The following is a 27,303-nucleotide window of genomic DNA, read 5'->3' on the forward strand; positions in this document are numbered from 1 at the left end:
GTGTGAGCCAGACCTACACGGCAAAAGCCGCATGATTCATGCGTCCTGGTATGTGAGCAACTCCCTTGGCTCCGCTGTGCCCTGTTCCTCTCACGATCACTTCAGTATGTTGTGGCCATGGGGGGGGAATATATCTTGCCCAGGTTGGCTCCAGCTGCTTCAGTCTTTGGCTTGTCACTCGTGCACATCTCCTGGCAAGCATTGGATTTGGCTGTTGGCACATGACAAAGGTGATTTCCCCCCCCAGTGGTATGCCAAGAAACCAAATTCTGCAGACGTTGGCAGCTGAACATGACAGGAGAAGGAAGTACTTTCTCACTCAGTGCATAGTTAAAACTATAAAATTCTCTACCACAAGATAGGGTGATGGCCCACCAACTTAGATGGCATTACAAGCAGATTAGAAAATGACTGGAGGGTATGGCTATCGGTGGTTATTAGTCATGATGCTGCCTCCATACCTCAGAATACTAATCTCTGGGGAAGAACAGTCCTCATCTCCTGCTTGTGGGCTTTCCATAGGCATCTGATTGGCCACTGTGGGAAAAAGAATACTGGACTAGGCAGGCCTTTGGTCTGATCCAACAGTGCTTACATGTTCTTATTGCTGGCTTGCCACAGGCTAAAATAATTGGAAGCCAACATGTAGCTCTGTTTCCCATGGCTATAATTCACTGGAGGAAATGGCAGTATTGGAAGAATACAGAGACTAAACAGGGTGCTGTTTATTTTATGGTGGAACTCTGAGGCTGGGGAATTCTTTATGTATGTTTTCAAATGCCTGAATCATCCTTTTATCAATTGTTTGATAAACACAACATCCAGCAGAAGCAGATATTAGAGATCAGTTTATCCCTCACTCTTGGGCTGACTACTTTGTCCCTTCTTTTCCCCCTAATCCTGGACCTTCTTGATAATGCACTACGCAGTCTTCAAAGGGAATACAACTTAAGGGCCAAACTGAATGTGATGTTATTCATGCAACTGGCAATTCTGTGATTTTAACAAAGAAAGAAACAGAGGCCACGGGGGGACTGTAGCAGGAGAAAGAGTGCTTTAACCCTTAGCTCCTGCCATGGTCCCAAACTGGATGAATCCACACCCTGCAGTTAGCAATTCACATAATTAGGAATGGTCAGGGATAATGTGAATTGCAGACCAACAACATTCATAACGTCATAAGATGCCCACTCTTGAAGCAAAGTACAGTCTTCTATAAATTAGGACCATCCTAATTTAATGTAATGTGAGGCATCAAGGCTTTGGTATGTGACATAGCATAAAGTGACTCCAACTGGTGCATAGCTGTCAACCGTCCCTTATTTGGCAGGAAAGTCCCTTATCCGAGCACCATGTCCCGCTGCTGTCCCTTATTGATGATGTCCCTTAAATTTCCCGAGTTTCAAAGGAAGCAGCTCCTCTCCCTCCCTCCCTGCCGGCCGGGGAGGAGGGAGGCTCCAACTGCATTGCTCACCCAATAAGGAGTCTAAGAACAACCGGGGGGGGTGGAGCTTGCATGTCTTGTGCCGATCAAATCGGCCACGTTGCCTGGGGACTCGCCTTTGCTCAGCACTTCCCAGCGGAGAGGTGACAGTGGTTTTCCTTGCTGCATCCCCTTTGCCTGGTTGCTGTGCTGTGGGAACCACCGCTTGAGGCTTCGTTTGGCTGCTGGCTGGGCTTTCTGCCTTTGGCTCAGAGGGGCTCAGAAGTTGAACATACCTGTGCTGGGAATATCCCTTATTTTGGCTGCTGATCCCTTATTTTCGAGGCTGCTGGTCCCTTATTTTCAAATCTGTAAGTTGACAGCTATGAACTGGTGCCTCACCAATCTGTGCCACACACACACAAAAAAGGATTCCCTTCCTAAGCTCAAATGTTTGGGTCTGAAGCCCCTGTGGTTTGCTGACAGATAATCCTTAAGAGTGCTGCAAAGCACATAGAGAGGAACTCTTTGTACTGGGTAGATCCTCCAACTAATTTTACCTACCTCATCAAACATAGTTTGCAGCCTTTTTCTCAGAAAGAGAATCTTTAATGTGCTCCCATCATTTTTCTCCCTTAAGATCCTGGCTTTGGATCCATAAGCCATAGGCATCATCGCAGTGCTGCATTTTTATGTGGCGAGGGAGCTGCCAAGGGAAACAGATGGGGTTTATGATAGCAAATTGGAAGCAAATAAAAAAGGTAGGTTGGTAATTCGAAGATTATAAGGCTCGGGATCTTCGTGAGGCAGTTTGGGGGTTCCTGCATATCTTCCCCTCTTTTAACAAGAAAGGCAGGGGAGTCACCACATCTCATCTAAAATATAACATTGCTGAATGATGCTGAAAAATGTGAATTGCTCAGAGGGTTTCATTACAAGAAACCACAGCCTGAAGGTTTCCTGATGCTTTGGCCAAGTCAAAAAGATGCACTGTTGAGCTGCACCCAGACCTTCAAGGAGGAACAAAGTGGGGATGCCTATTGTAATACTTCAGGGCAAGGGAGGCATGAGACCTGGGCAGTGGTGTATGGCCAGGACCCATATAACACTTGCACACAGGGTGCCTCCATCTGTACCATCCTAGCTTCTAATCTCAAAGGCTCTGCTGTCCTACTTGGTGGCTGGGAGGTAGGGGGTATGTGGTTGTTGTATTTCTTGGTCTGCTGCTCCAGTAATCTGTTCTTCTCTTTCTGCTGGGCAAAAATTGCCTCTAGAAATTCTCCTGTTGGGGGAAGGGGCAATGCAGGGTGATAAACAACACACCCTTTGATATGGCATCTCAGAGAAAAATCCCCCCCACACACACACACTGAAGGGAAGCTCAGAAGGAAAGATCAGAAGCAATCTCAGCCAGGAGGAAGAAAAACTATAAATCATGGGGGAAATGTTGGTACACTCTTGTCCTCAATTTGCCATAAGGAACTTATACTGAGAAACAATGATTTGCTTAAGTCCAGAGAAGAACCTGATTTCACAAACACTGGTGGCATAATAATTTTAAGAATGGCGTTGCTAAAGTCTAAGAAGGCCATCGCTTTTGTATTAATATAACCATACATAAAATGGCTACAGATGGACCTACCATTAGACCGAGTGACCACCTCAGACAGATGATTTTGAGTGTCATCAGAGGGCAGCAAATGGCGACATTTTCTGTTGTTTTGTTGTTGCCATTTTCTCCCAGGCAGAGGCACTCATGGGATTTTTCTTTCTCAGGTATCAAAAACCCCCAGGTCTTTCTTGGATATGAAGATTCATGCTTTAGGAGAAGGGATGCTATTTGCTGTTCTGCCTCAGGCAGCAAAATGTCTGGGGCCAGTTCTGAAAATGGAGGATGTTGAAAAAGAGAGAAGAGAGAGAAAAATATTCCTTTTAAAACTCCCCTCCCCCCAGGTTGTACTATATCCAGTCAAGTCCCTTCCTCCCCAAAGCCTTAATGAGGATTTCTTATGTTTGCATTATAAGCTCAAGTCCTTCAGTCCAAATCTAGATAAATATTACCTGGGAGGAATGCTGAGCCTACATTATGAACTCTCAATAGCAATAATTAAAAGACAAAATGCAGAAGCTCAGGAAAAGTAATAGGATGTTTTTCTGTCCAAGGATAAAGATTTATATGAAACGGCAGGAATTTAATAGAATGTTCTGAGGTACAGGAGTGTATTTTCTTGGGATTTAATCTGTGCAAGTAAAAAAATAAATAGAAATCTCGTTTTACCTCACCACACTGAAAATTTGATATTTGATTGCCAAACCACTGAATATGCTTTTTGCTGAAACATTTCCGAAGTGAAGTGTGACCATCTGCTTCCTCGGGGCAGTCGTAGAGCGCATACTTTGCATGCAGATGCTCCCCAGTCAATCCCCAGCATCTCTAGGTAGACCTAGGGAAATCCCTACCTTGCAGAACTGCTGCCAGTCAGTGCAGAGAGTTTGGGGTGGGTAACTTGTGACTCTCCAGATGTTCTGGGACTCCAAATTCCATTAGCCTCAGCCACCATGGCCAAAGATTGAGGATGATGGCAGTTGGTAGTCCAACCACAGCTGGAGAGCCACAAGTTCCCCATACCTGGAGGAGTCAGTATTAATTGAAACCGACCACTAGACAGATTTATTTAAGGCAGCTTCCTCTGTTCCACTAGATTCCTGCTTCATTAACCACTGGATTTGTGGACATGCCAGCATCAACACATAGCCCTTTGAAGAACCGGGCAGCCCTTGAAAATGCACACTATTCATGAGGTCCACCTCTTTCTGACTTTCTGTAGCACATTTTCTCTTTTGCCCTAGAAGATTGGTCTGTACTACCTACTAATTGGTTGTATTTTGTTTTAATTGACATTGGGGGTGTTTTGCTCATAGTGCACACAGCTTAGAGATTTTTAAACAATGAAGTGGTCTATAAATGCTTTGTGAAGAAACGAATGAATGTGTAAATAATGCAGAAGAATGAAGTGATAGGTATCACAGCAATGTTTATTCTGTTTTCTCCTGCCTGGAAATTTCTTGTACTACTTTTAAATGGAGTGAAATAGTTGTTAATTATTATGTATGTTTTCATATGATTTTTTTTGACGCATCCTTTTATGGAAAGTATACATCAATATGCATGATTTAAAATAGTATATATAAGAATTCTAAACAAACAGATGGGGGTGGAAGTGGAGCCAATGTGTTTAACAGGATCTGGTCAGGCATGGGTGAAGCCTGATAGCATCTGGAAACAAGATGCTACTGACATTTCACACATTTTGCAATATATTTTTTGCTGGTTGGACTGTTAAAAACTTGTTGTTTGGTATTTCTTTCTTCTATGACTTCGGCTAAGCCAAGCTTCCCTAACCTGGTGCCCTCACGATGTTGCTGGATTGCAACTCCCATCACTCTTGAAAATATGGCCATGTTGGCTGAGATTGATGGGAGTCAAACATCTGGAGAGCATTAGGTTGGGCAAGGCAGGGCTAAGCCCTCACTGGCATCTGCTTTCAGCATCAACACCATGGTTCTGCTCATCACACAAGTAAAGTGATGCCAGTTTGCAGCATTCTGAGGTTGCAGCTTTGACTCCCTCTATTTAAATGGGTCTTCATATTTACTATGTATATAAAAATCAGACATCAGATAATTTTTATTAAAACTGTGATGACTACGAAATAGCCCAGGTTCACATCTTCTCTCTCCCCCACACTTTGTGTCAAAGCCAAAAAAGACAGCACAGTGCCTCTCAATACCCGTAAGGTTTATTAAAACATGTGCTTTTTCAGCCTTAAATTAAATTAAAAAGTATTTCAGCTCATACAGAAATAGCATCAAAGTGAGGAAATGAGAGGATTACAACGCAAAGAAATAACATAAAATAGTATGTACAATGGAAAGAAGAATTCTTTTTTTGTTAATAAAAAAGACATGGGTATCTTTCTTGGCAGGCCTTATATGGTATACCTTATATACTGGATAGAAAAGGGGAGATAAAGTAATAACTATTTAAAATAAATAACTTCAGAAAGTATGCTCTTGAGTAGGAGTCATAGATTCCACAAAATATAAATTAATGCCATATCCATTTGCATTTATTACACCAGGTGTGCTAAGAGGTAAAAGACTCACTCAACAGGCTCCTTTACAATCTGGCTTTTAATTTAGTTTTGTACATAGTTTTTTAGTTCATTTAATATATGCCGGCAAGAAACAACCCTTTGGAGAAATATTGACAAGCTGCATCCTTCAGATTGTCTGCATAGAAGTGTTATAATGTGCGCTTCTCAATACAAAACTGATTGGGGTTAGTTATTATGAAACATCACTCCACAGGGACACAGTAAAGCCCATATGCACCAAGGCCCTATTTCAGCCTTGTATTAACAGAGAAAACAGCCACAAAGTGATATGCAAACTACAAGCTGGTACTTGGCTGTAAGCTGTCTGGAAATGAATGGAAGCTGCAATTATTCTGTACAAAGATGACCCCACACATAAACAAACAGGACAACCTCTCTGGTCGTTTTGCTGCTTACCTATTTGTATATCACAATTCTGTAAAATGGCAATGTGGTCATCTCTCACTTGAGAACATGTTAGCTCCGTGTCATGTGTAGAGATTGCTGTTCCAAGGTGTCCCAATCAAAAGAGGTCATGTTTTAATCTGGAAACCCTAACTGAAGCCCAAGAGAATTCTACAGGAAACAAACTCGGCCATCCCCAGTTATTAGGTCATTATGGAACTGATCTACCTCGGCATCTAAAAAGAAACAGTGTCTTACTTCCTGTTTGAGAGAGATTTCAAATCCTTCAACCCTTTTAAGGCATCAGTAAATGTGTGGCAGGAGCAAACACAATGAGCACGTTAGATCTGCCCTGCTTTGTCACCATTTTTGTTGCCTTCCATCTGTCTGAAGCATGGAGTCTTTTGTATTTATTGAGGCTCCAAACCTGTTTTAGAATCCTGATTTTGCAGAGTTCTAAAATGTTTGGATTGAAGAAATGGTGCGTGAAACAACTCATCCACATATCCTCTGGTCATGTGTTCACTGCTGTCATTGACACAAAACCCAATTCTTTTGCTAGGATATAGCATGAAAAAGAGGTACGTAAAGTGTATGACATGCTCTATATCAGTTAGATTTTTTTGGGGGGGATGCTTAAAAAAAATCTGACAAGGACAACTTAGGGCCAAACTAGATGTGATGGGACATTTAAGTGATCACCCTGTTCACACGTGAAATGGGTGTGCTGGGTAAAAGGAGTATGTGCGAAAGGGCTATCTAATCCTTTTCCATTCTGCGCCTTGATGCCCTGGAGCTGGCTGCTCTAGTGGATGGGAGATGGGAGTGGAAAACACTGATTGGAGCAATGGATGGAGGGAAAAGAAGGTATCAGTGGTGGGAGGGCTGGATGTTCTTTTCCCATGTGTTCTTTTACTGTTAAAAGAAGACTTTCATCCTTCGCTTTGTATTTAAACAGGGCAGACACATGAAAAGAAATATGTCAGCCAAGGTCAATTCTAGTTTGGCCCATAGAACTTGAAATGTGACAGAAACACCAATGTATGATATCTGAGGGACGGCAGTTTGAGACCTGCAGTGTTAACAAATATTAACAGAGACCAAAGTATAATTACCCCAGGTCTCCAGTTCTAATTTCAGCCTAGTCCTCATATTGTTCTGCCAGGTCCCAGTGAGCATTAGTTGTGCCAGGCCAATTACAAACCATGACACTGGGATATAGTTAGGATATAGAGATGTTTCTCATACATTGCAAAGCTGTGCAACCTGATTAGGATCAAGTTGTCACGCTTCCAGATTCATGGACGGCTGAAAATACTTATCAGGAACAATGTGCCTAAATTGTCACCAATATCAATAACTGTTAGCTAGTTAAAAGGTGACATAGGCTTTCAAGTTTATTGAAATATCTCTATGTTGTTGTTTTTCAATAATGGGAAATGATTCACTGCTGTAGTTTTGGATGTGGGAGATGAACCAGGTCAAAAGAGGGCCATAGTATTACTTGGTACCCAGTGTACCACGTGTATTGTAAACCAGTCTCCATTTCAGGGCACATGGCAGTATAATAACACAGCTAGTACTGATGGTCCCCCTCCCTTTTAGAGTCCTCAGACGGAGTACTTTTTCCCAGTGGCTGATCACTGTATTTGGGATGAATCAAGCTCTCAGAAGGCCCTCAGACAGAAGAACTGCTGTGAGCGGGAGCAAGCCAGCATTGTCGTATGTTACATTCTCAAGTGACCAATTAACTACTTTCCCTTCTTTGTTTGGGTGATTATTGAATGTTTACCCAGATGTTTTATGGCACAAGACACTGCCAGGAAAGGGCTTAAGGCTAGAGATGAGCCATTCTGAGCAGAGACAGGAGGCCGAGTAGGTTGGCTGAAGGTAGTGAGTGGTAACCTCATGACCCCTTGTGCTTAAGTGGGGGAGATGACAGAGAAAATGACTTAGTTTTCTCTCTTCCTACTGTTGACTCTTCCACTCAGCCCAGCTGTCACTGGGCTCTGGGTAGAGAAATCTGAGCTAATACAAGGTTTTACGGAGACAACAGGTGGGTTCGTTGGGGGTAGAGGGATAAGGCTTTGAAAAGCCTTTCAAACTATAATGAAGATACTTAATCTTAATTAGTTTGGATATTGGATCTTCTCTGAGAAAACATCTAGGTTTGGAGTCATATTTTTGGACAAGGCCTCACACCACTCTTCAGTAAATGCCTAATGACCCATTCCCAAGGGTGTGCTTTAGCTTCAGTAGATGAAACAGAGAACCGTTGTTACATCTTGGGAAATGATAATGCTGTATTTGGGCTAGAGAGAACCCTTCTCTTCCTGGTTGTGCTGGGCACTATCAGGGTACATGCCAGGAGTGGATGCTGTAGTGTCTTCATGAAGTCAGCTGGGGAAGAAAGGAGTGAAGAATTTTGTAAATCAAACAGTCCCCTCTCGAGCTGTTTACTGAATTCACATCATGAAACTCTCTCTCAAATTAAAAAAGTGAAATAAAAATGGAACCCACTTCAGACTCTTATGACATATCATTTTATAAGGCTGACATCTGCGTCCCATACAGCATGTCATGCCAGAGCAGTAGAACTAGGAAAATATCTTCCAAACCTGATTATTTTGGTCACCAACGTGACCGACTAATGCCATTTTGTTAAAAATCTGGGCACAGAACCCAGAATTAATAGACAAATAGTGCCAAATTACTTCATAAAAACCTCAAAGATGTCAAATGGAAAATTGGAAGGAGGCAGACCCATACTGGATGCAGTGGCTAGATCTCAATGGACAGCCTTGTGGAAGTGAATACCATAAATCCTGACTAACAAAACAAGAAAAACAGAAAACCATGATATGTGCATCAAAATGAAAATATTAATTGGAACCACCAGACATTAGCACAAATATTAATTTGCCCTCTCTTTTGATATGTACAAAAATATATTTTTCCTTTTTATTTGTTTAAATTATTATTTTCCCCAGCCTCAGTCCCAGCCAAAGTCATGTCCAGTCATCTGGTAGAACTTCATGTTGAAGGGCCTGTAGAATTCCCGCAGCCTCTGGACCACTTCCTGGTCTATGTTGGGGTGGGTCCGCCCCTTGGTTTTGCCCAAGCAGTGGGGCTTGCTGCTGCCTTCAGCCTTTTTCAGGCATGGGAAACCCTTGGTTTTGTTGAAGTAGAAGTGTTTGTCCGTGATGATCCTCTTGAGGCCCAGAAAGTCCTGGACTCGGCCTAACTCACCAGCTGGATCACTGATTAGCCTCTCCCCACTGACAAAGAGGATCTGCCCAATGGGGAAGTACAGGAGCCAGTTTTCCAGGTGCTTGGCGTAAATGCCAATCTGGATGGCACTCCAGGAGGTATCAATGAGGCCCGTAGTCCTGTTTTTGAAGGTCAGGCTCTCAAAGGTGGGGATGTCAGGCTTCTTGGACAGAGTTTGCGTGTAGTCAGAAATGGCTCTGGTGACTGGGTCTCTCACCACCACAATGAGCTTGGTGCCCTTCGACATGGCAGAGATGCGAGCCGGGGCTTCCTTGGTGACAAAGTAGCTGGGAGTTTTCTCCATGGTGATCTGCCCATCAAGAGTTCTTGGCATCAAATCCCTAATGCAGAAAAGAGGAGAGATTGAAATTACTTTTGGAGAATTGGGCTTCAACAGCAAAAGTTTGGTTAAGGTCTCTTGCAGTGAAGGACAGCTGGCACAAATATAATACATGCACATAGATTGCACTTAACCATAGCACTCATAACACATTTTTCATTTGTTTGAATGCTTTACTATCTACACCAAGGCTCAATTGCCATGGAACCATACCTTCCATTTTCATAAGCTAAATCTGACACAGTAAGTAAATCTCCAGTTATGTGCACAGTGTAGCTATTACATGTGCATTGCACCACAAACATATCAGTAAGTAGTCTATCCTATCCAAACAGTGTAATTTAGCTATGATATCATTCCCACAGATGCAAATAGGAATGGTTTCCTTTATTACAAATTGCTATGGAAGTGGTAGCTATTTTTCTTACTCATAAAATTATTACTTAGGAATTATTCAGTTAAAATTGCCAGGCAGCAGATTCAGTTTAGAAAAAAAGATGTACAATTTCGGACACTGCATAATCATTATGCTGGCTGATGCTGATGGGAGTTGGAGTCCAACAATGTCTGAAGGGTCACAGGTTCCCCATTCCTGCCCTGGGAACTAGCTTAGATGACTTCTAAAAATATTAGGCAAATTAATGGAGGAGAGGTCTATAGACAAGCTATTAGCGATCATAACCAATTCCTCTGTGTTCCCAAGTTGTATAGCTCTGAATCCCAGATGCCTGGTGTGAACAAATAGGGGTTGTTGTTGTTGTTGTATTCATACCCTGCACATCTGACTGGGATGGTTATTGCCTTTGGACATCCCAGAGGCATTTAGCTAGTCACTGTTACACCTCCAGCTTCGTTAAGAGCGCTGGATGCGTAATCTGGTGAACTTGGTTCGCATCTCGGCTCCTCCACATGCAGCTGCTGGGTGACCTTGGGCTAGTCGCACTTCTCTGAAGTCTCTCAGCCTCACTCACCTCACAGAGTGTTTGTTGTGGGGGGGGGGAGGAAGGGAAAGGAGAATGTTAGCCACTTTGAGACTCCTTAGAGTAGTGATAAAGTGGGATATCAAATCCAAACTCTTCTTCTTCTACTTGTATGGTTAGTTAGAGTCAAGTGACCTTCAAAGCTGAATGGGCATCTGAATATGGGTTTCTCAGTCCAAACTCAGTACTATGAGTATCCAATGCTACATGAGTGATCTTCCACTTATGGAATGGGGCTACCAATTCCTCTCCCTTCCCTGAGCTCACCCCTCCCAGAATATCCCCCAACCTTTTGCAAGAGAATTTGAGGGTGCACAGAGGGTTGCAGGGGGAGAGAAGGAGGAAGTGCCATTGTGGAAGTAGAACAGCAACACTGGATGCAACCCTATATATTTCACCAAACTGATGATAACATGTGGGGTTTTTTTGGGGGTGGGAGAATGTTCTGAGTTTTCAAACATTCAAAACGACGTCATCAAAGGAAGGCAAAACAACTGGTGCTTTAAGCTGAATGTGAGTGGGAAGATGGGAATCCGAGCAACAAAAGCAATTCAACAAGGAATCATCTGCCTGAAGAAAACTAGGGTTGCTTGAGGAATTTGTTCTTTGTGATTTCTGATAGGAACTGATCTGTTCTGCATCTCCCAGGCTAATGCGGAGATCACAACACAGTTATCCTTTGGATTTTGTACTTCTGTGGGTTTTGCATTGCAGTTTTTGGTTTTTAAAATGTTCCAATGTAGTATAAAGATGAATATTTTATGATAAGTTTTTTTAAAGAGAGAGAGAGAAAAGAAATGCATACTTTGAGAGAAATTTAGAAAGGCATATTTTGGGGGGGAAATACTTCCAGAAATACATATTTATGTCCTCCATGTTCATTTTTTAAGAAACAGCAGATTAATGTGGAAGCAGGATGGAACAGACTTACAAATAAACACATGTGAAACTGATATGGACCAAAAAGAGAGAGAGAGACTAATGTGTAAATCCTAAAGGGAAACTGTTGTGAGGGTTTGGGTAAGAATAATTATAACATTAATTCAAAACTCTAAAGTTGTGATGTTCACTTGGAGAATGTAATCAAGATGACTTGCAAAACTGAGATGACACTGGGTCAAAATAAATTAGAGAGAACATCATGGGATGTTTCTATCATGCGACTCCCATCTCCCTTTAAAAAGATAGCCCAATGTGATCCAAGAGCAACGACTGCTAGATTGTATCCTACTACTAAATAAGTATCCAGGAAGCAAGAATAGGCAGTCTGACTCTGTGCGTGTTTCATTATAAAAGGTATGGTTGTGAAAATAATTCTTATTTTGATACATTTAGATTACATAAATATGGCAACTCATCACACTTCTCCCTCTGATTAATTGTCACATTTTAAAACCACCTTTAGGAATGGGGGAGGAATGCATTTGGTTTGCTTTCTGCAGCACACTGACCTGGTATGACTCTTCTGTATTTGCTTACAGCTCACAACAAAATTCCCAGTTGGATTATGCACTTATCTGAATTTTGCAGTGCAGTTTTGGTGTGAAACCTTATTGAAAAATAGGCGTTTTATGTACAAAAAAGTGCATACAAAATTCATTTAATTTAAAAACAATTTATTCATGCATTGTTTTAAAAATGTCCAAGCAAAATGGGACTAGATGAATTTATGATTGTGGTCCAGCAAAATTGAAATTAAGCTGCTCAGTCCACTCATAACCACATCAGGCCAATGTGTGATTATATAGACAAAGCCTTCACTGGAGTCTTCCTAGGTACTGCATCTGAATACGCCCCAGAAGCCACAGTTCTTTACTGTTTTCAAACACCCGAAAGAGCTTAATAACTGTTAGATGGCAACAGAGCACTGTAGGATCATCTAACTTTAAAGACAGACTTTTGTGAGCTTCCTCTTTTAAAAAGGATGCTTACAGAAAGGGTCAGCCAAAACCCAGTCCCATAAAAGCAAACAAAGATTTTCCCAGATGATTCACAATAGGGCCAGATATTGCCAAGTCCAACATTAATTACCCATTCTTAAGAATGAGAGGAGCCACCGAAATGCTACCCTAACAAAGCAAACACAGAAGGTTGATTGCTCATATCTTGATTTACTGGGGAACTCAAACTTTTAGGTGGCATCTTTGTAGCACATTAGTCCTCTTCAGAACTGGGAGATGAATGCTATCTTTGTCTGCTTGTGTCAACACTTGCCAGGCTGAAGCCACGGATTGCATGTTGTTGGGAGCCACTAGGCATGTCCTGCCACAGCTTTGGAGAGATTAATGAATGACAAAGGCATCTTTCATGGACATAAACAGCAGCCTGTAGGGCCTTATGGATGGGTGGCATCTGGATTTTATTGAGAAGGAGCCACTTGAAAAAGATCAGAGCCACAGAAATATTTTGGCAAACATAATTTCCAAATGATTTTTTGCCAGAATAAATGGACTGTGTTATTTTAAATTTAGTAGGATTGGGGTGGTGGTGGTGTCTATTTAATTATTTAATGGAAGAGGATGCCTTCTCTGAAACAGAGTACTTTTTATATGCGTAGTCTAAATTCACAGTCTAGCACCAACTCAGTTCTACCCATGCAGCTGATAGGTCAGCCATGCTTCAAGTATGCTACTGAGGGCCTAAAGCTAGTGCCTCAATGGAAGCTTGGGAACAACAGAACCAAGAATTTGGGAACTAAGCACCATGTCTATTAAATATCCCTCAGTTCAGGCGTTGCATCTGACCACCAGCAGTCGTCATAGGAGCAATAGCATTTTACAAATGCTGAATAACCAAAACTTTGACTATTCTCAAATTATTTAGGCAGTGTGGAAAGATAACTGACCCTGAACATTTCAGCTACAGCATCATCTGATTTACATTGTCCTGTTTAACTGGTTTGCTGAATAAGTTTATTACATGCCTACTTTTTCATTGAGAATACTACCAGTCTGGTTCCAAACGTTTGATGTGCTCATTAATGTTTTGATGTTGGACTGGAGCAAACAGAAGTATCTCTGTGCAGGACCAACCTGCAGGATTGGGAAGTGTCGTGGCAGAGGTGCTTCTGCCACTTAGTGGGATGGTGTGGAAGTGGGACAGGGTGGTGCCAAAGTTGGTCCTGTGTGGAAGCACCAGTGGACAGTGGCGCACCCTTGCCCGATGGTGCTGGCCACCCCTATGAGAAGCACTCAGCCTTGGACACCCTTATTCAAAGCATGTTATAGTTAACTGATATAATAATAATAATAATAATAATAATAATAATAATAATAATAATAATTTATTTGTACCCCACCCATCTGGCTGGGTTTCCCCAGCCACTCTGGGCGGCTTCCAAAATAAATGAAAAATACATTAAAATGTCACATATTAAAAACTTCCCTGATCTTCAACAAACTTCAAATGTCTTCTAAATGTTAAGTGGTTGTTTATCTCTTTGACATCTGATGGGAGGGCGTTCCACAGGGTGGGCACCACTACCGAGAAGGCCCTCTGCCTGGTTCCCTGTAGCTTTGCTTCTCACAATGAGGGAACCGCCAGAAGTCCCTCAGCGCTGGACCTCAGCGTCCAGGCAGAATGATGGGGGTGGAGACGCTCCTTCAGGTATACTGGGCCGAGGCCCAGTATACAGGATGCATCAGTGATTATTTTCATTCCACGGCTATGGGTTTCAGGGAAGGAGAGAAGTTGCACATCTTCCCTTTGGGACATGCATGTGTTCCTGATGTGTTCACAGTTCTGCTATGCATCTCAGAGAGACTATGCCTGAGGGTGTGCCTCTACCAAAACAAATTCTATGCCTTTTAAGTGTCAGGCTGAATGGCGCTTAAATGCTTGCCATGCACTTCCCTTCCATTTCCTTCCCACCACTGGCAAGCTTGAGAGTTTGTGCCTGTGAACTGCTCTCTGCTGCTACTATTCAGAGACAGAATGCATGTCTGTTCTTCAGTCCCAACCTATTTGAGAGTGAAGTGAATCTGTGCCAGGTGGGGCAGTGCTTGTATGCTAGCTTCCCAGAGGGTGTGTCACTGTTGCTTACCAGGAGGGAGAGGGGAAAAGCGGTGGGGAAGTTAAATGTACCAGCCCAAGTATCGGATTGGCTCCACCAATGTGTTTGCTCCCCATCAACTTTCCCATTACTAGTAAGCAACAGTGGCTGATCTGCTGGGAAGCTGGATTAATGGCACCGAACCATCTGGAAAGCCACTTCTGGAAGCAACACCACCCCTACCATCCACCCAGGATTGCCCTGCAGACCTCAAGAGTTCTCTACTCACCATGTATATCCCTGGCTAGATCCACCCCTGTCCTCTCCCCCAAGCAGTTTTGGCTGTCAACATGCCCATACAGTGGTATCTCGGGTTACAGACGCTTCAGGTTACAGACGCTTCAGGTTACAGACTCCACTAACCCAGAAATAGTACCTCGGGTTAAGAACTTTGCTTCAGGATGAGAACAGAAATTGCGTGGCGGCGGCACGGCGGCAGCGGGAGGCCCCATTAGCTAAAGTGGTACCTCAGGTTAAGAACAGTTTCAGGTTAAGAACGGACCTCCAGAATGAATTAAGTTCTTAACCCGAGGTACCACTGTATATGCAATTTGCTAACAGAGGAGCAAATGGGGCCGGATGACTGTTGCTCTGATTATCTTTCTTCTGGGGTGCGATGGGGGAGAATAATGACCATTGAACAGGTTTTGCTGTTCACGGTGTGATAGTTCCTCTCTGCACAGCCTCCTTCATTCCCCTCCAGCATTCTGTTTCTCGCTTTGCAATGCTTGGTGGCGATTGCTGAATGGGCAATTGTGTCTTGAATTATATAGGCTCAGGATGCCAAGTGAAGAAGAAAAGAGCAGCGGCGGGCAAGCTTGTAAGCAGTACGGATACAGTTTCCATGCAGATGCCCTTGGGTGCAATGAACAAAGAGTGGCACATTACGGAGCACAGGGCCTTACGGCAGAGCCATCCCTGAGTGCTCACACACACTGACACAATCATTTATCCTTATCTTTGGCATTGTTACCATTGACCTGACCATGGCCCCCAAAGGCTGCATTAAATAACTGCTGGAGAAACAATGCAAAAGAAAGAGATGCCAAAGCTGCAGGAGGGGAAAAAATATTAGTACAAAAGCAAGCCTGGTACAAGGCCCAGCCCCATTGAGTGACTTATTCACACACCTCCCCACATGAGCCTCTAAGTCCCAGAGGCTGTGCAAAGTCTTATCGCAGGAGCAAAACGTGGTCCACAGGCACGATGTAGTGTGCGCTCAGACATGCATTTCCATTGTCCTGTTGGCTGAAGGAGGCAACGTTTATGGATTTGTACAGATGGGCTTTCGCCAACACCAGTCGGCATGCTCCACTGCAAAAGCAGTTTCATGAGGAAAGGCACAGGCACAGAGGGCACTTCTAGAAAACCTGTTTACTGAGCATTCATCTGGATTTGTTTGCAGGGAGATTAGACAATGTTGGCTATTTGATGAGCATTCATCCTCATTTGTTTGCCAGGAGGTGAGATGAGGTTGCATCAAAACAAGTATCATCCCACACTTTCCAGGGCGTTTCCTCATCACTTTATCCATCACAAAAAGTCCAGTGTTTTAAGAACTGGGTTTCTTATGCCAAACAACTATAATTGCCCAACCTGAAGGTGTCAGTTCCCACAGTTCCCACCATGCAAAAATTCACTTATCTGAAAATAAAGAATTATGCACAGACATCTCTACACATTCCTCAAATTCAGATATCTGAACAGCTGGAATTTGTCCACCTCCTAATTTATTTGTATTTTGCTGGTCAATGGCAAACATTTAGGGCAGAAAATGCAAAGAGAGGGAAGGGGAAGAGATTGGACAATTAAGAGAGCAGGAGAGATTGGACAAATCTGTTTTCCCTTTGACTCTCTTTTGCTGGTTGGAAGAAACCATGGTGGGAGTGTGGAGAGAGATCATGGATAAGACATGTTCACAAAGGAAATAATGGAAATCATCAGCTCATAATGCAAACACTAGCCTAATGAATGATTTCCTGGGAACACATTGTGTTCAGTAAGCGAGACCTGCATGTATATGACTGAATCCCACCTGAAAATAGCAGCAGTCTGGAAGTGCCCATATCCAACTTAGGAATTGCTTGCAGGTGGGTTTAAAGCTTAGATGTTTCTCACTGTAATTCCCCTGCCACCCTCACCTTTATCTAATTTGCTATTCAAGTCCATTCTGCTATATCATTCTTTGGAATCCTACAGGGGTGGGTGGTTTGGGGGAGAATTGCAATATGGTGGTCTAAAGTACGACCTCCCTGAATGACTTGTCCTTCAGAGGCCATTGGAGTTTTGACAGACATTTGCACCCAACATGTATCTCACCATTAAGAAATGTTTTCAATAATTCTAAAGACTTTTAAAGTTCAAGGACCCATCCTCTAGATCAAAGTGTTAGCAGTGTGCCCCTGACAGTGCTATTTTTGTACGATTTTATTTTTTTCTTATGTGTTCTACTTTCTCATTGCTTTACCTCTGGGTTACTCAGAAACTTTAAACACTCACACTGGCCTGATTCACATGAAACACTGAGCCAAATTATAACTTAAAGTGAATAAGCAATGTGCTGGTGCTTTGCTCCTTCCCTGGTCCTGTTGCCACTATACTATGGTGGTTTGGCTTAGCCTTATATGCCAACCTAGGCTCATGGTTTGTCTCATTCCAAACAAACTACAAGGAACTACCTTTACCACTGCCACATTGCTACTGCTTTCTGATAATGGCACATTTATTTCTCAGTAGGTAGGCTGGTCTATTTTGAAGGGTGGGTGGATGACCATCCACTTGAAATAAATGACAAAACCACATGCCTAAGCTCAGCAGTGGCACCGTGGGCTTTTGTTGCATGCCTGCCTGAACAGAAGAAGGCAGGTCTATGGTCTTGGCTATCCATACCTCTCCCTTATATCAGATCAAAATACATGCATTTGTCTCATGCAACAATGTTTCCATTGTGCTGCAGTTCATCTTCCACCCAAAACTATGTTATTTGTCTCACTATCATAATTACAGAATTTAATTGTGAACATTATATTTTCATTACATTATTCTGCCCCATTCATTTTAGCATGAAGGAAACGCAACACAAATAATGGGGAAACTTTATCAATTACGTATCATTTGTGGACTGAAAGCAACAATTGCAAATACCAATCATATTCACAGGATCAATTTTCATTCTGGACATGGGATGAATATATGAACACTGGCCATTTCTGCTCTTGTCTCTGTTTTCATTGGAAATTCCCTGATGTCCCTACTTGTAGCACATTGGTCATGACGCTGGTTGCCACCGGACTAGAGCCTCATTGACCTCCCCCTCCCACACTCCTTCAACTCTACTCTTGTAGCAGTGGGGAAGTGCACAACATAAATCTCACATATCAATGAGTTCATCTCTGGAAAAAGACAGGAGCCATCCAACATGATTTAGTTGTGTGTTGCTTCTCGAGAGATGCTTTGCTGCTCAGGTGACAGTGCTGGTTAAAAATGAAAGCTGCTTGTTAATGCAGAGTTATCAGGGTTTTGCATATGTGGGCAGGAGGAGATAAAACAAAACACCTCCCCACTGGCACTGTGAGTCAACAACATGCAATGCTTTGAAAGAAAGAAAGTGGGGGGGGGGGAGGAAATTCTGATAAAAGCATCAATCCACCATGGGATCCTGGCATCTTGACACCTTTTGCTGTTACTTCACAGCGTTTGCTGCCTCCGGCATTTGTTCACTTGGTGTTTTGTTTACATTTCAAGCAACATGCAGAAGTGCCAAGGCGCTATTGCTGTACTTGGAGGTATGATTCAAGGCAAGGATGGGGGAAGGGGGGAAGACAGGAGCTTTACAATGTTAAACTGACAGACCACTCACTGCCTGGGAGCAACGTTAGAAACTCGGATATATTTAACTAGGCACCAAATGGCTCCTTAAATCAGGGTTACAGGCGCCAAAGCAGAATGTCTACTTGCCATTTGGGGGTCAAATGGCTTGAAAGTCGTATCTTTCAATGCAGCTTTTTTCATTCTGATTGTGAAGTTAAAATATCACAGATAGAATTCTGCAGAATGTTTTGCTAGTGTGTGGAAACAGGCAAGACCCAGGGACCCCCAAGCATGCACCTCCAGATGGTGGAAACATCAGACACCATCCTGGCACCCAGGCAGCTTCATTTGGTTGCAAGTGGCCAATAGTTAGGTGCAAAATGTTCCTGGTGCCTGGAAAATTTCCAACGCTGCCTGTGAGAATATCCAAAGACTGGGTGCATGTGTGCAAGCTTGAGCACCAGAAAAATGCATCATTATTATTATTATTATTATTATTATTATTATTATTATTACTACTACTACTACTACAGTGCAGCTCTAACCTGCTAAGCTGCCTTATAGACATGATGATAGTTTCGTCTCCCTCTGATGGAACAATACAGTGAGTCACTGTGCTGTACTCACACATTTCACTGGAAAGTGGAGTGCCAGACCAGCTTGGATGGATCAGAACCATCCCTTGTGAGGCCTTGCTACCACACACTAGAAATGAATGTTCCTGCCAGCCATTATGTACTTGCAAGAAACACTTTCCCCTCAATAGAACCTGGAAGCCAATCACAGTTCCACTCAAGACACATAAACAGAGGAAGGAAAGCACAGCACACACATGGCTATATATAAATATATATATAACTCACTAGTACAGCGTATGACCCATAACTATAAGATTGCAGATGCAGCATGACTAGTTAAAACAGGAGTGGGAAACCTGAAACCTTCCAGATGTTGTTGGGCTACAGCTCTTGACCACATTGGCTGGGGCTGATGAGAGTGGGACCCCCAACAACATCTAGAAGGCCACAGGTCACCCCTCATCCCTGGACCAAAGGATCTCAGGTGGCAGGATCAGGGGAAATCTCCCAATTACTGATCAGATTGCAAAAGGGAAAATGGACCAATAGTCTGAGTCAGGAGGAAGTCTTTGGAACTGAAATCCTCCTTAGTTTACTGACTCAGCATAAAGCCATTTCTTATAGCTACTTTGTCTCATGACAGTAGCACTGAGAGGAAAGTGCAGTACGCACTATGGAGGCTATTCAGAGCCTAGAAAAATAAGCTAATATTCTCTTTTCGAAGGGCATAGTCTTGTTTCCAGCATAAACTTGAATCTGATCCACCTCCCCACTCAAACAAACAAACTATGGACATAAAAAATGGTTTTGGCTGCGTAAGGTTTGGGATTAATCTGAAGGGATGTGAAAATCTTCTTCTGTTGAATAAGTTAGGCAGCCTTTTCACCTTCGATATTAAATTACATAGTGGCTTACTGTTTGAAAACTCTATGGGGACAGTGGGCTATGCACAGCAGGAATCACTGCATTTCATAAAACAAACAGCATAAGCTTGGGCAGTTTCTGGCTGGCCAAGGGCAAAAGGGGCATTTGCTATGACTCTGAATACCAGTTGCTAGGGCTCAGAAGTAGGGAGAGCCCCATGGCACTCAAGTGCTGCTTGTAGGCTTCCCATCAGCATCTGGCTGGCTATTGTGAGAGAGCAGAATGTTGACCAGATAGGCCTTTGGTCTGATCCAGCAGAGCTTTTCTTATGTTCTTGTGCTATGATGAATCCCAAAATGCACAGTGTGTGTCTGACCCAACAAACAGTTGAGAAAGCCAGAAGTACCCCAAGCAGGACATCTGACCCATTTAGAAAGATTCGTTGTGTTTTTATATTCTTGCTTTGAAGTTCCACCGAAACTAGTCTGGTATCCTGACAGAAGAGACCACGGACATTAATGATGAAAATAATCCTTTGGGAAATTCTCCTGTGCAAGCCCACTGAAATGAATGGGAGCTGCTGAAGAACCTCTTCAGAACATCCCAGTAGGCTGTGCCCTCTCATGAAGCCTACAGTAAATGAAGCAGTATTGAATCCTAATACACAACCCTGCAGAAATGGGGACAAATCTGAATGAATGTTTGAGATGGTGAGCTTTTGTGGTTAAGCTGCCATCAGAAGGTCAGTTTGGTGTGTTGACTGGTTGTATGAATGAACTATAGTTTTCTGGAAATGTCTGAATTGGAAAAAAGTGAGGGTCATTTACATAAGGTTTTTTTAATGGCACACTTGCCTAATATCCTAACTGCAGTGGGCATCCATTCATTGTTCCTAATGAAACAGAAAATTTTCTGTGGGGAAAAAAAACTTGAAAAATTTTCCGCTTTGGATTTTTTTTTTTTTTTTTGACCCACATCACTGGTTAATACACACATCAAGCATGACTGCATCTCCCTCATCACCTCATGGGAAATCTATAATAACTTGGTGGGGCTAAAAGAAGGGCAAGCTTGATCTTGCCACGGGGGTATGAGGTGAAAGTGCTTTCATCCATAGTTGTCCGACTTTCACCACAAAGGATATGACCTAAAATGGTTTGTTCTGAGTCTGTGGCAGACTCCCTTTCAAGCTCTGTGAGGACTTCTTTGCTGGTGCACACAGACACTACGGTGTTTTTCCATTTCATGAAACAAGCTGCTGTTTCTTTAGGCTTGCCCGCAACTGTGTGGGATGCCTGTGGTTTTTCAGTAGGGGAGGCTGCACATGTTGTGTGACTTTGTAATGGATCCAGATCTCTCACTTGCTGGTAGCTCTTCAATAGGACTTCTTTAACAGCATTATTCTCCGCCCTGGGTAAAGTGCAAACAGGATTTGAATTTACATTTCAGCTTGCAAACAAGTCCTGGTGTTTGCATACTGAATGTGGCTCCAGTAACTGACATATACTAGTATTGTATCCAAGCCCAGTTCTTCACTGAATGGAGAGAGGCACTGATTGACTACAACACATATGTGGGAATTTTTATGGGGATAGGGAGGGTTCAAACTATTCAAAGAACCCACTCAAAGTGCATGTTGACTTAACAACCCTTGTTGGACTTCACACAGCACTTTAGAGATGTGCCATGTACGTTTTCTCAGTAATCCTTACAATAGGAAAAGCCAACCTGCACCAACAACCGGATGTTGTTGAACTCCAATACCCTGGTCAATGTGGCCAATGATCAGTGATTATTTGAGCAGTGGTCCAAGAACATCTGCAGAGCCAAAGGTTGCCCACCCTTGCTTTACATCAACCCTGTACATTAGAAAAATATTGTAAGCAAAATACCTAGTAGAATGATGTGTGCATGTTAATTTATTTAATTTATATGTCATAGTGTAGGTGCGGATGTGGGGGGATGGGACATGAAGACTGTAGTTTGCAAGGATCTATGAAGGGTGCAATTTTGTCTCTATGTGCATTTCCACCTACTGTGTGGGATCCCTGACAGTCAAGAATCTATAAGCCATCCAGTGACCAAGGACTCCCTGGTTTATAGCTAAGTCCTTTAGGTATGCATGGGCTCTGTGCCTTACAGTGCAATTTTATACATGCATATTACATGCTTGTACAGGATTACAGCATTAATAGGGCAGAAACTAAGAATACAAAGTTTAGGAGGAAGCTAGTTCAAGGTTTTCTTCCACCTCTGCTAATATTGGTGTGTGTGTGTGTGTGTGTGTGTGTGTGTGTGCGTGCATGTTGTGAGAGAGGGAGAGAAAAAACTATGTAACATTAGCAGAAACTTCCATTTGAAGAGTCAGGAGTCAGGACATGGCAAATATCAACGTTTTGAAAGAACAAATTTCAAGACAGAGGAATGTACAATTGTTTGTGTTGGAATAAAAATTAGAGAATTTCAGCAAAGAATCAAATTCATCCCTGACACGTCAGAAAGCAATGTGTTTTCCAAAATGAGAAGGCATCTTTCTAACAAGGTTTTGAGTTTATGCTCAGCTGAGTCAAGATCAAGCCCTCACTTCACATTAACAATTCTTGCTGTCAGAAAATAAACCCACCAAAATAGAAATTACATGATTAACATGAATTGACTGCTCATTGGGTTTACGAAAAAGAAAGAAATGTTGCTGTGGGTAACCAGCCTTGATTGTATTGTGAATCACAGTCCTTTTAGTAGCCAGCTCAGTATTTAGTTCTGCACTTATGACATGACAAATCACCCCTTGCTATGTGTTAAATACACTGAGTATCTTACAGAATATATGTCTTAAATGCTAGTTTGTTCAAGCAAGAAAATGAAGCCATTTGGGGACTTTACCAGTTTTTAGTCTGATGAGAGGAATCAAATATCTGAATGCTCTCCTGGAAATGAAACTCACTGTCCATAGAAAACTACCATGCTGTGAAGAATGGTTCTGCCTATTTAACATGCTGTTTTCCTCTGAGGTCTCCATTGCGTGGAGGAATGTTCATAAAAATTGCTTCCCTGCCTCCCACATACATGATGCTATACCATTTAATTCCGCTTAATGTCCAAATAGTAAGACATTTAATTATTTAATAACATTTACAAACCACTTAAGACTTCAAAAAAATCCAGGGTGTGTGCAGTATTCTAAAAAAACACTCAGCGTTATTTTAAAATGCAGCTTAACACCAATAAAGCAGCAATATAAAATATGAAAACGGGCGTTAGGGGAGTCAAACACATAAAACAGGGTCTGATCTTATTGGTCATGGAAAGGCTGGGCAAATCAATTCATCTTTACATCTGAAGCCACTAGTGATTTGCTTCTGCATATATGGCAGGGGAAAGGAAGGGCATTCCGCAACACAGGGGCAATAGCAGAAAATGCCTATTTTATAGCCAGTGATGATATAAGATGCACTATGACCCATGCTTATATCAAAATATTTTAATGTACTGTAAACGGACTTGATTTGGCATGTTGTCTGGAAGAGCGGGATGTGAATTTCAATACAAGTATGAAAAAATATGCGCTGAGGGTGACCAACAATACAGAAAGGCTATATGACAGTAAGGGTGTGTCTGCTCAGGTTTTTATTTGAGTTTCAGGTGTGCTCATTTCAAACACCTGATCCCAATGATTTGCATGGCACACATGCAGAAGAGCCTGCACTTATTCCTTCCCTATTGTTAGCATTCCAGTGTGTAGCTGAGATGGGCAGCCTGCTTCGGGAAGATGGGTGGGAAGAGAAGTGATACGCTTTTGCAATTCTCATACTAAACTTACTTTTCAAAGCTGCTGTTGGTACGCTGACAATGCATAAATCAGGAAACTCAAGAAATGTTCATGTGCAGATATACGTGAAGGGAAGTGGTTACAACTTATGACAATCATATTAGCTAAACAGCAGCCTGAGACAATACAAAATTAGAACTACAGTCCTATCCCCACACAGTGGTGTAGCGTGGGTTGCCAGTGCCTGGTGTCGCATGGAGGGGCACATATATACATACATATTTAACTGCCTAATGGCATCCACGTCACCCAGGAGATGGCAACTAAAGAGATGAGAAAAGAAGAGGCCTCGTCGAAAGAGGTCACTTCCTGGTTCACATGGAGAAGCCGTTTTCAATGCAGCCCAGAGACAGAGCTGTATTGAGGCAGCACTGGGTGTTGAAATGTTGTGTCCCTAACAATTTTGTGTCTGGGGCAACTGATACGCCACTGCACCCACTTACCCGAGAGCAAGCCACACCAAACTCAATGATACTTGCTTCTGAGTAAACATTGTGCTGTAAGAACTTGGCAAATGCATCTGCCTTGCCATGCATTGCTTATTGGCAGGAAGCCTGACCATCAACACCAACTGGTACCTTTGCCCCACTTCACAGTATCTTTGAAAGTGCCCTTAGCAAAACTGGAATGAAAATGAAGAGATGTCAGTTCCAGCCTTAGTACCCATCACCAGGAGCACAGCTATTTGAGCCACATAATTACAGGCCATTCTTTTATTAAGGAAATGATGAGGATAGAATAATGCTTTTGTCTTCTTGGGCCTTCTAGACTAAATTCTCACTTAAGCTGGAGTGAACACAAGCATTTAGCAAGGTGTTGTACAGGCAGAAACCCTGCAAACTAGCTTTATTGTGCAACATAGTTGTTCAGTCACAGAGACACTGTTGTTTCTTGGCATCTCAGAAAGCTTGTTAAAAGGTGAGATGCCACTCTGTGTGCTGGAAAATAAAATCTGCTGATCAAAATCCCCAAGTAAAACATCTTTTTTCTGCTTCTGAAATCAAACCAATCTGACTTCTGGTGCTGAAATACACAGGTAGTGATGTCTGGGAGCGCCACCAGACATCTTTATGGAAGATGATGCCTCCATTTATTCAAGTAGGCCTCGGTATTTATGTATCTCATTACATCTGCAGCCTGTGGCATCTGTTTCCATGCTATATCTGTCAAGCTACATCTTATCAGAGAAGCTCTCTTTCTGTTCTGCATTCCTGCCTCTCCTTTTACCTCGCTGATAAGTAACCCGATGCTTATTCTAAGCTCTTTTTTAAATAACAGAGTAGGATGCAGACAAAGCTAAGCAGACAGCCTGAAAAGGAACTCAAAAGGCACTGTGAGCTGCCACACATCTCTGATCAGCAGCGCTCGATGTGGCAGAGTCAGGCTTGCAAAATAATTACATAATGCCCACGTTTATTGGAGATGGCTGCCTCTCTGCTGGGATGCAAAGGCTCCTAACAAGCTGAGCTGATGCACAAAATGCACTTCTGTGATAGATGGTTTGCACATCAGCTGGACCAGATTCTTCCCACCCCCACCCTGTATCATTGCCAAACTGAATTCACAAGCTTGCTGATGCTCACTGAATAGATGTGCCCAGGATTGCACTGTTATACGCAAGTGGTAATTGGTTTAATTGCAGGTATCTCCAGAAAAACCCCTTTAGGAAGGAACCAGCACTTGGGAGGTCAAAGAATTCTGCTCCCCTATGAAAGCAACTTGCTAAATTTTCTTTCATGTAAGTACCGTATTTTTCGCTCTATAAGACGCACCAGACCATAAGACGCACCTAGTTTTTGGAGGAGGAAAACAAGAATAAAAAAATACTGAATCTCAGAAGCCAGAACAACAAGAGGGATCACTGTGCAGCGAAAGCAGCAATCCCTCTTGCTGTTCTGGCTTCTGAGATAGCTGCGCAGCCTGCATTCGCTCCATAAGACGCACACACATTTCTCCTTAATTTTTAGGAGGGAAAAAGTGAGTCTTATAGAGCAAAAAATACGGTAATTACCAAGTGTGGAAACAGAACCTAGCACTCCCATATATCAGGCTTATGATGTGACTCCTTCTCAGACACCCTTATTTCAAGGCAGAATGACATGTTGCAAGCCAACACACATAGCAAAAAAAACCCTGATGCCCTCTTGATTTGCAGCTTTGAAAGAAGGTGCTTTGGAAAGCCAAGTCACTGGGAAAGAGGAAACTTATCCCTTCCCCTCTAGCTCTCCCTGGCTGCTTAACCCTCCCTGTATGGCTCTCACATGGTTCTAAACACTGATGCAAATATCTACCTGGAACTCTGAGTGTGAGGAAGGAGCTGGGAGAGGAGCTCCAGCACAACAGTGGCAGGCAGAGGAAGGGTTAGACATTTACTTGTGCTGCTTCTGCACCACTCTCTTCCAAAGCTGCTTTTTCTCAAGACAGGTGTGTGTAACCTTCGGCCCTCCACATGTTGCTGAACTACAAATTCACACCATCCTTGGCCATTGGTCAATTTTGCTGGAAAGCCATTTCCGAACTGGAGAAGAGGTGGGGTTGCGGGCTTCAGGCCCCTCCCCACGCACATGGGGGCTGGTGCACAGCCCCCACGATACTAAGAAAATCCTCGGATGCGTCATTCCCCCGGCCAGCCAATCGGCTGGCCCGGGGGTCATGGCCCGGCCTATTTAGGGCTGGCACGGTCGAGGACCACCCTCTTTTCCTCTCCGCGCTCCAGCTGATCGGATTTTCCCACCCCACCTACCCGTTAGGTTAGGCTCTCCGACTTTGCTATGGACTTCGGTTGGTCGCCGTCAAGGGACCTGGTAGGAATTTTTTCCATTTGGCAAATTGGCACCAGCCATTTGGTTTTTTGCCTACCTTGTAGCAATCATCACAACTTCCTGGGCATTGGCGGTTAGGCATTGGTAGGGGTATTGTTATGCAGATGAAAAGGGTGGGGGGAGGAAGCGCCATCATCTTCCCCCCAAATCGAAGGGTAGTCTGGTAAAGGATTCCAGGGGGCGTCACCTTGTCCTAAGCCTATGGAGGTGTGGGCCTACAGCACGCCCCCGATCGGTGACCCCGGGGGAGCTCCTAGCTGATGTGCATCAGCAGGACTCCCCCTTGCCGGTCTTCAACCAAGCAGGCTGAAGCCGGTTAGCTGATAGGACCAATGCCTAAGCCAATACCCCTCAATTCCTGTAATCAATAAAGTTGTGGCCTAATTTGACCCATTTACCTTAAATTCTGGTGTCTCGTGTCTTTATATCCATGGGGGGAGGCGGGAACTCGCAACGCAACTGGTGAGAGTTGTAGCTCAGCAACTTCTGAAGAGCCAAAGGTTCCCTATATCTGCCCTAAGAGGAGTGCCTGCCAGGGTTGTTTTCACATGTATTTATGTGTAACATGTAGTTCTGCCTTCACTCAATGAAAGAAAATGACTGAATGTGAATTAATTTGGTGCAACTTTTCCAACAGCCAAGCTGAACTTTCACTCAGTCAGCTTGCTCCTGTAACTTGAAAGTGTATTGTAAAGGATAGTTGAGAATAAGGGTTCAAGTCTGGTTTATCATAGATAATGGCAAATGGCCTTTGATGACTTTTGCTTCTAAGTT

The 27,303-nt window shown here is 43.1% G+C and overlaps 1 protein-coding gene across 1 annotated transcript in view; it reads right to left on the bottom strand.

Annotated features, from left to right (window-relative positions):
• Positions 1–5,213: 5,213 nt before the first annotated feature.
• Positions 5,214–27,303, bottom strand: part of LOC309334461 (heparan sulfate glucosamine 3-O-sulfotransferase 3A1-like) — a 78,313-nt gene continuing 56,223 nt past the window's right edge. Inside the window, exon 2 of the mRNA XM_081848762.1 lies at positions 5,214–9,596. Coding sequence (XP_081704888.1) covers positions 8,978–9,596 — 619 coding nt within the window. The 3' untranslated portion in view covers positions 5,214–8,977. The remainder of the gene's footprint in view (positions 9,597–27,303) is intronic.

The sequence above is a fragment of the Podarcis erhardii genome, assembly GCF_964252035.2.
Source record: "Podarcis erhardii genome assembly, chromosome: 2".
Taxonomy (NCBI): domain Eukaryota; kingdom Metazoa; phylum Chordata; class Lepidosauria; order Squamata; family Lacertidae; genus Podarcis; species Podarcis erhardii.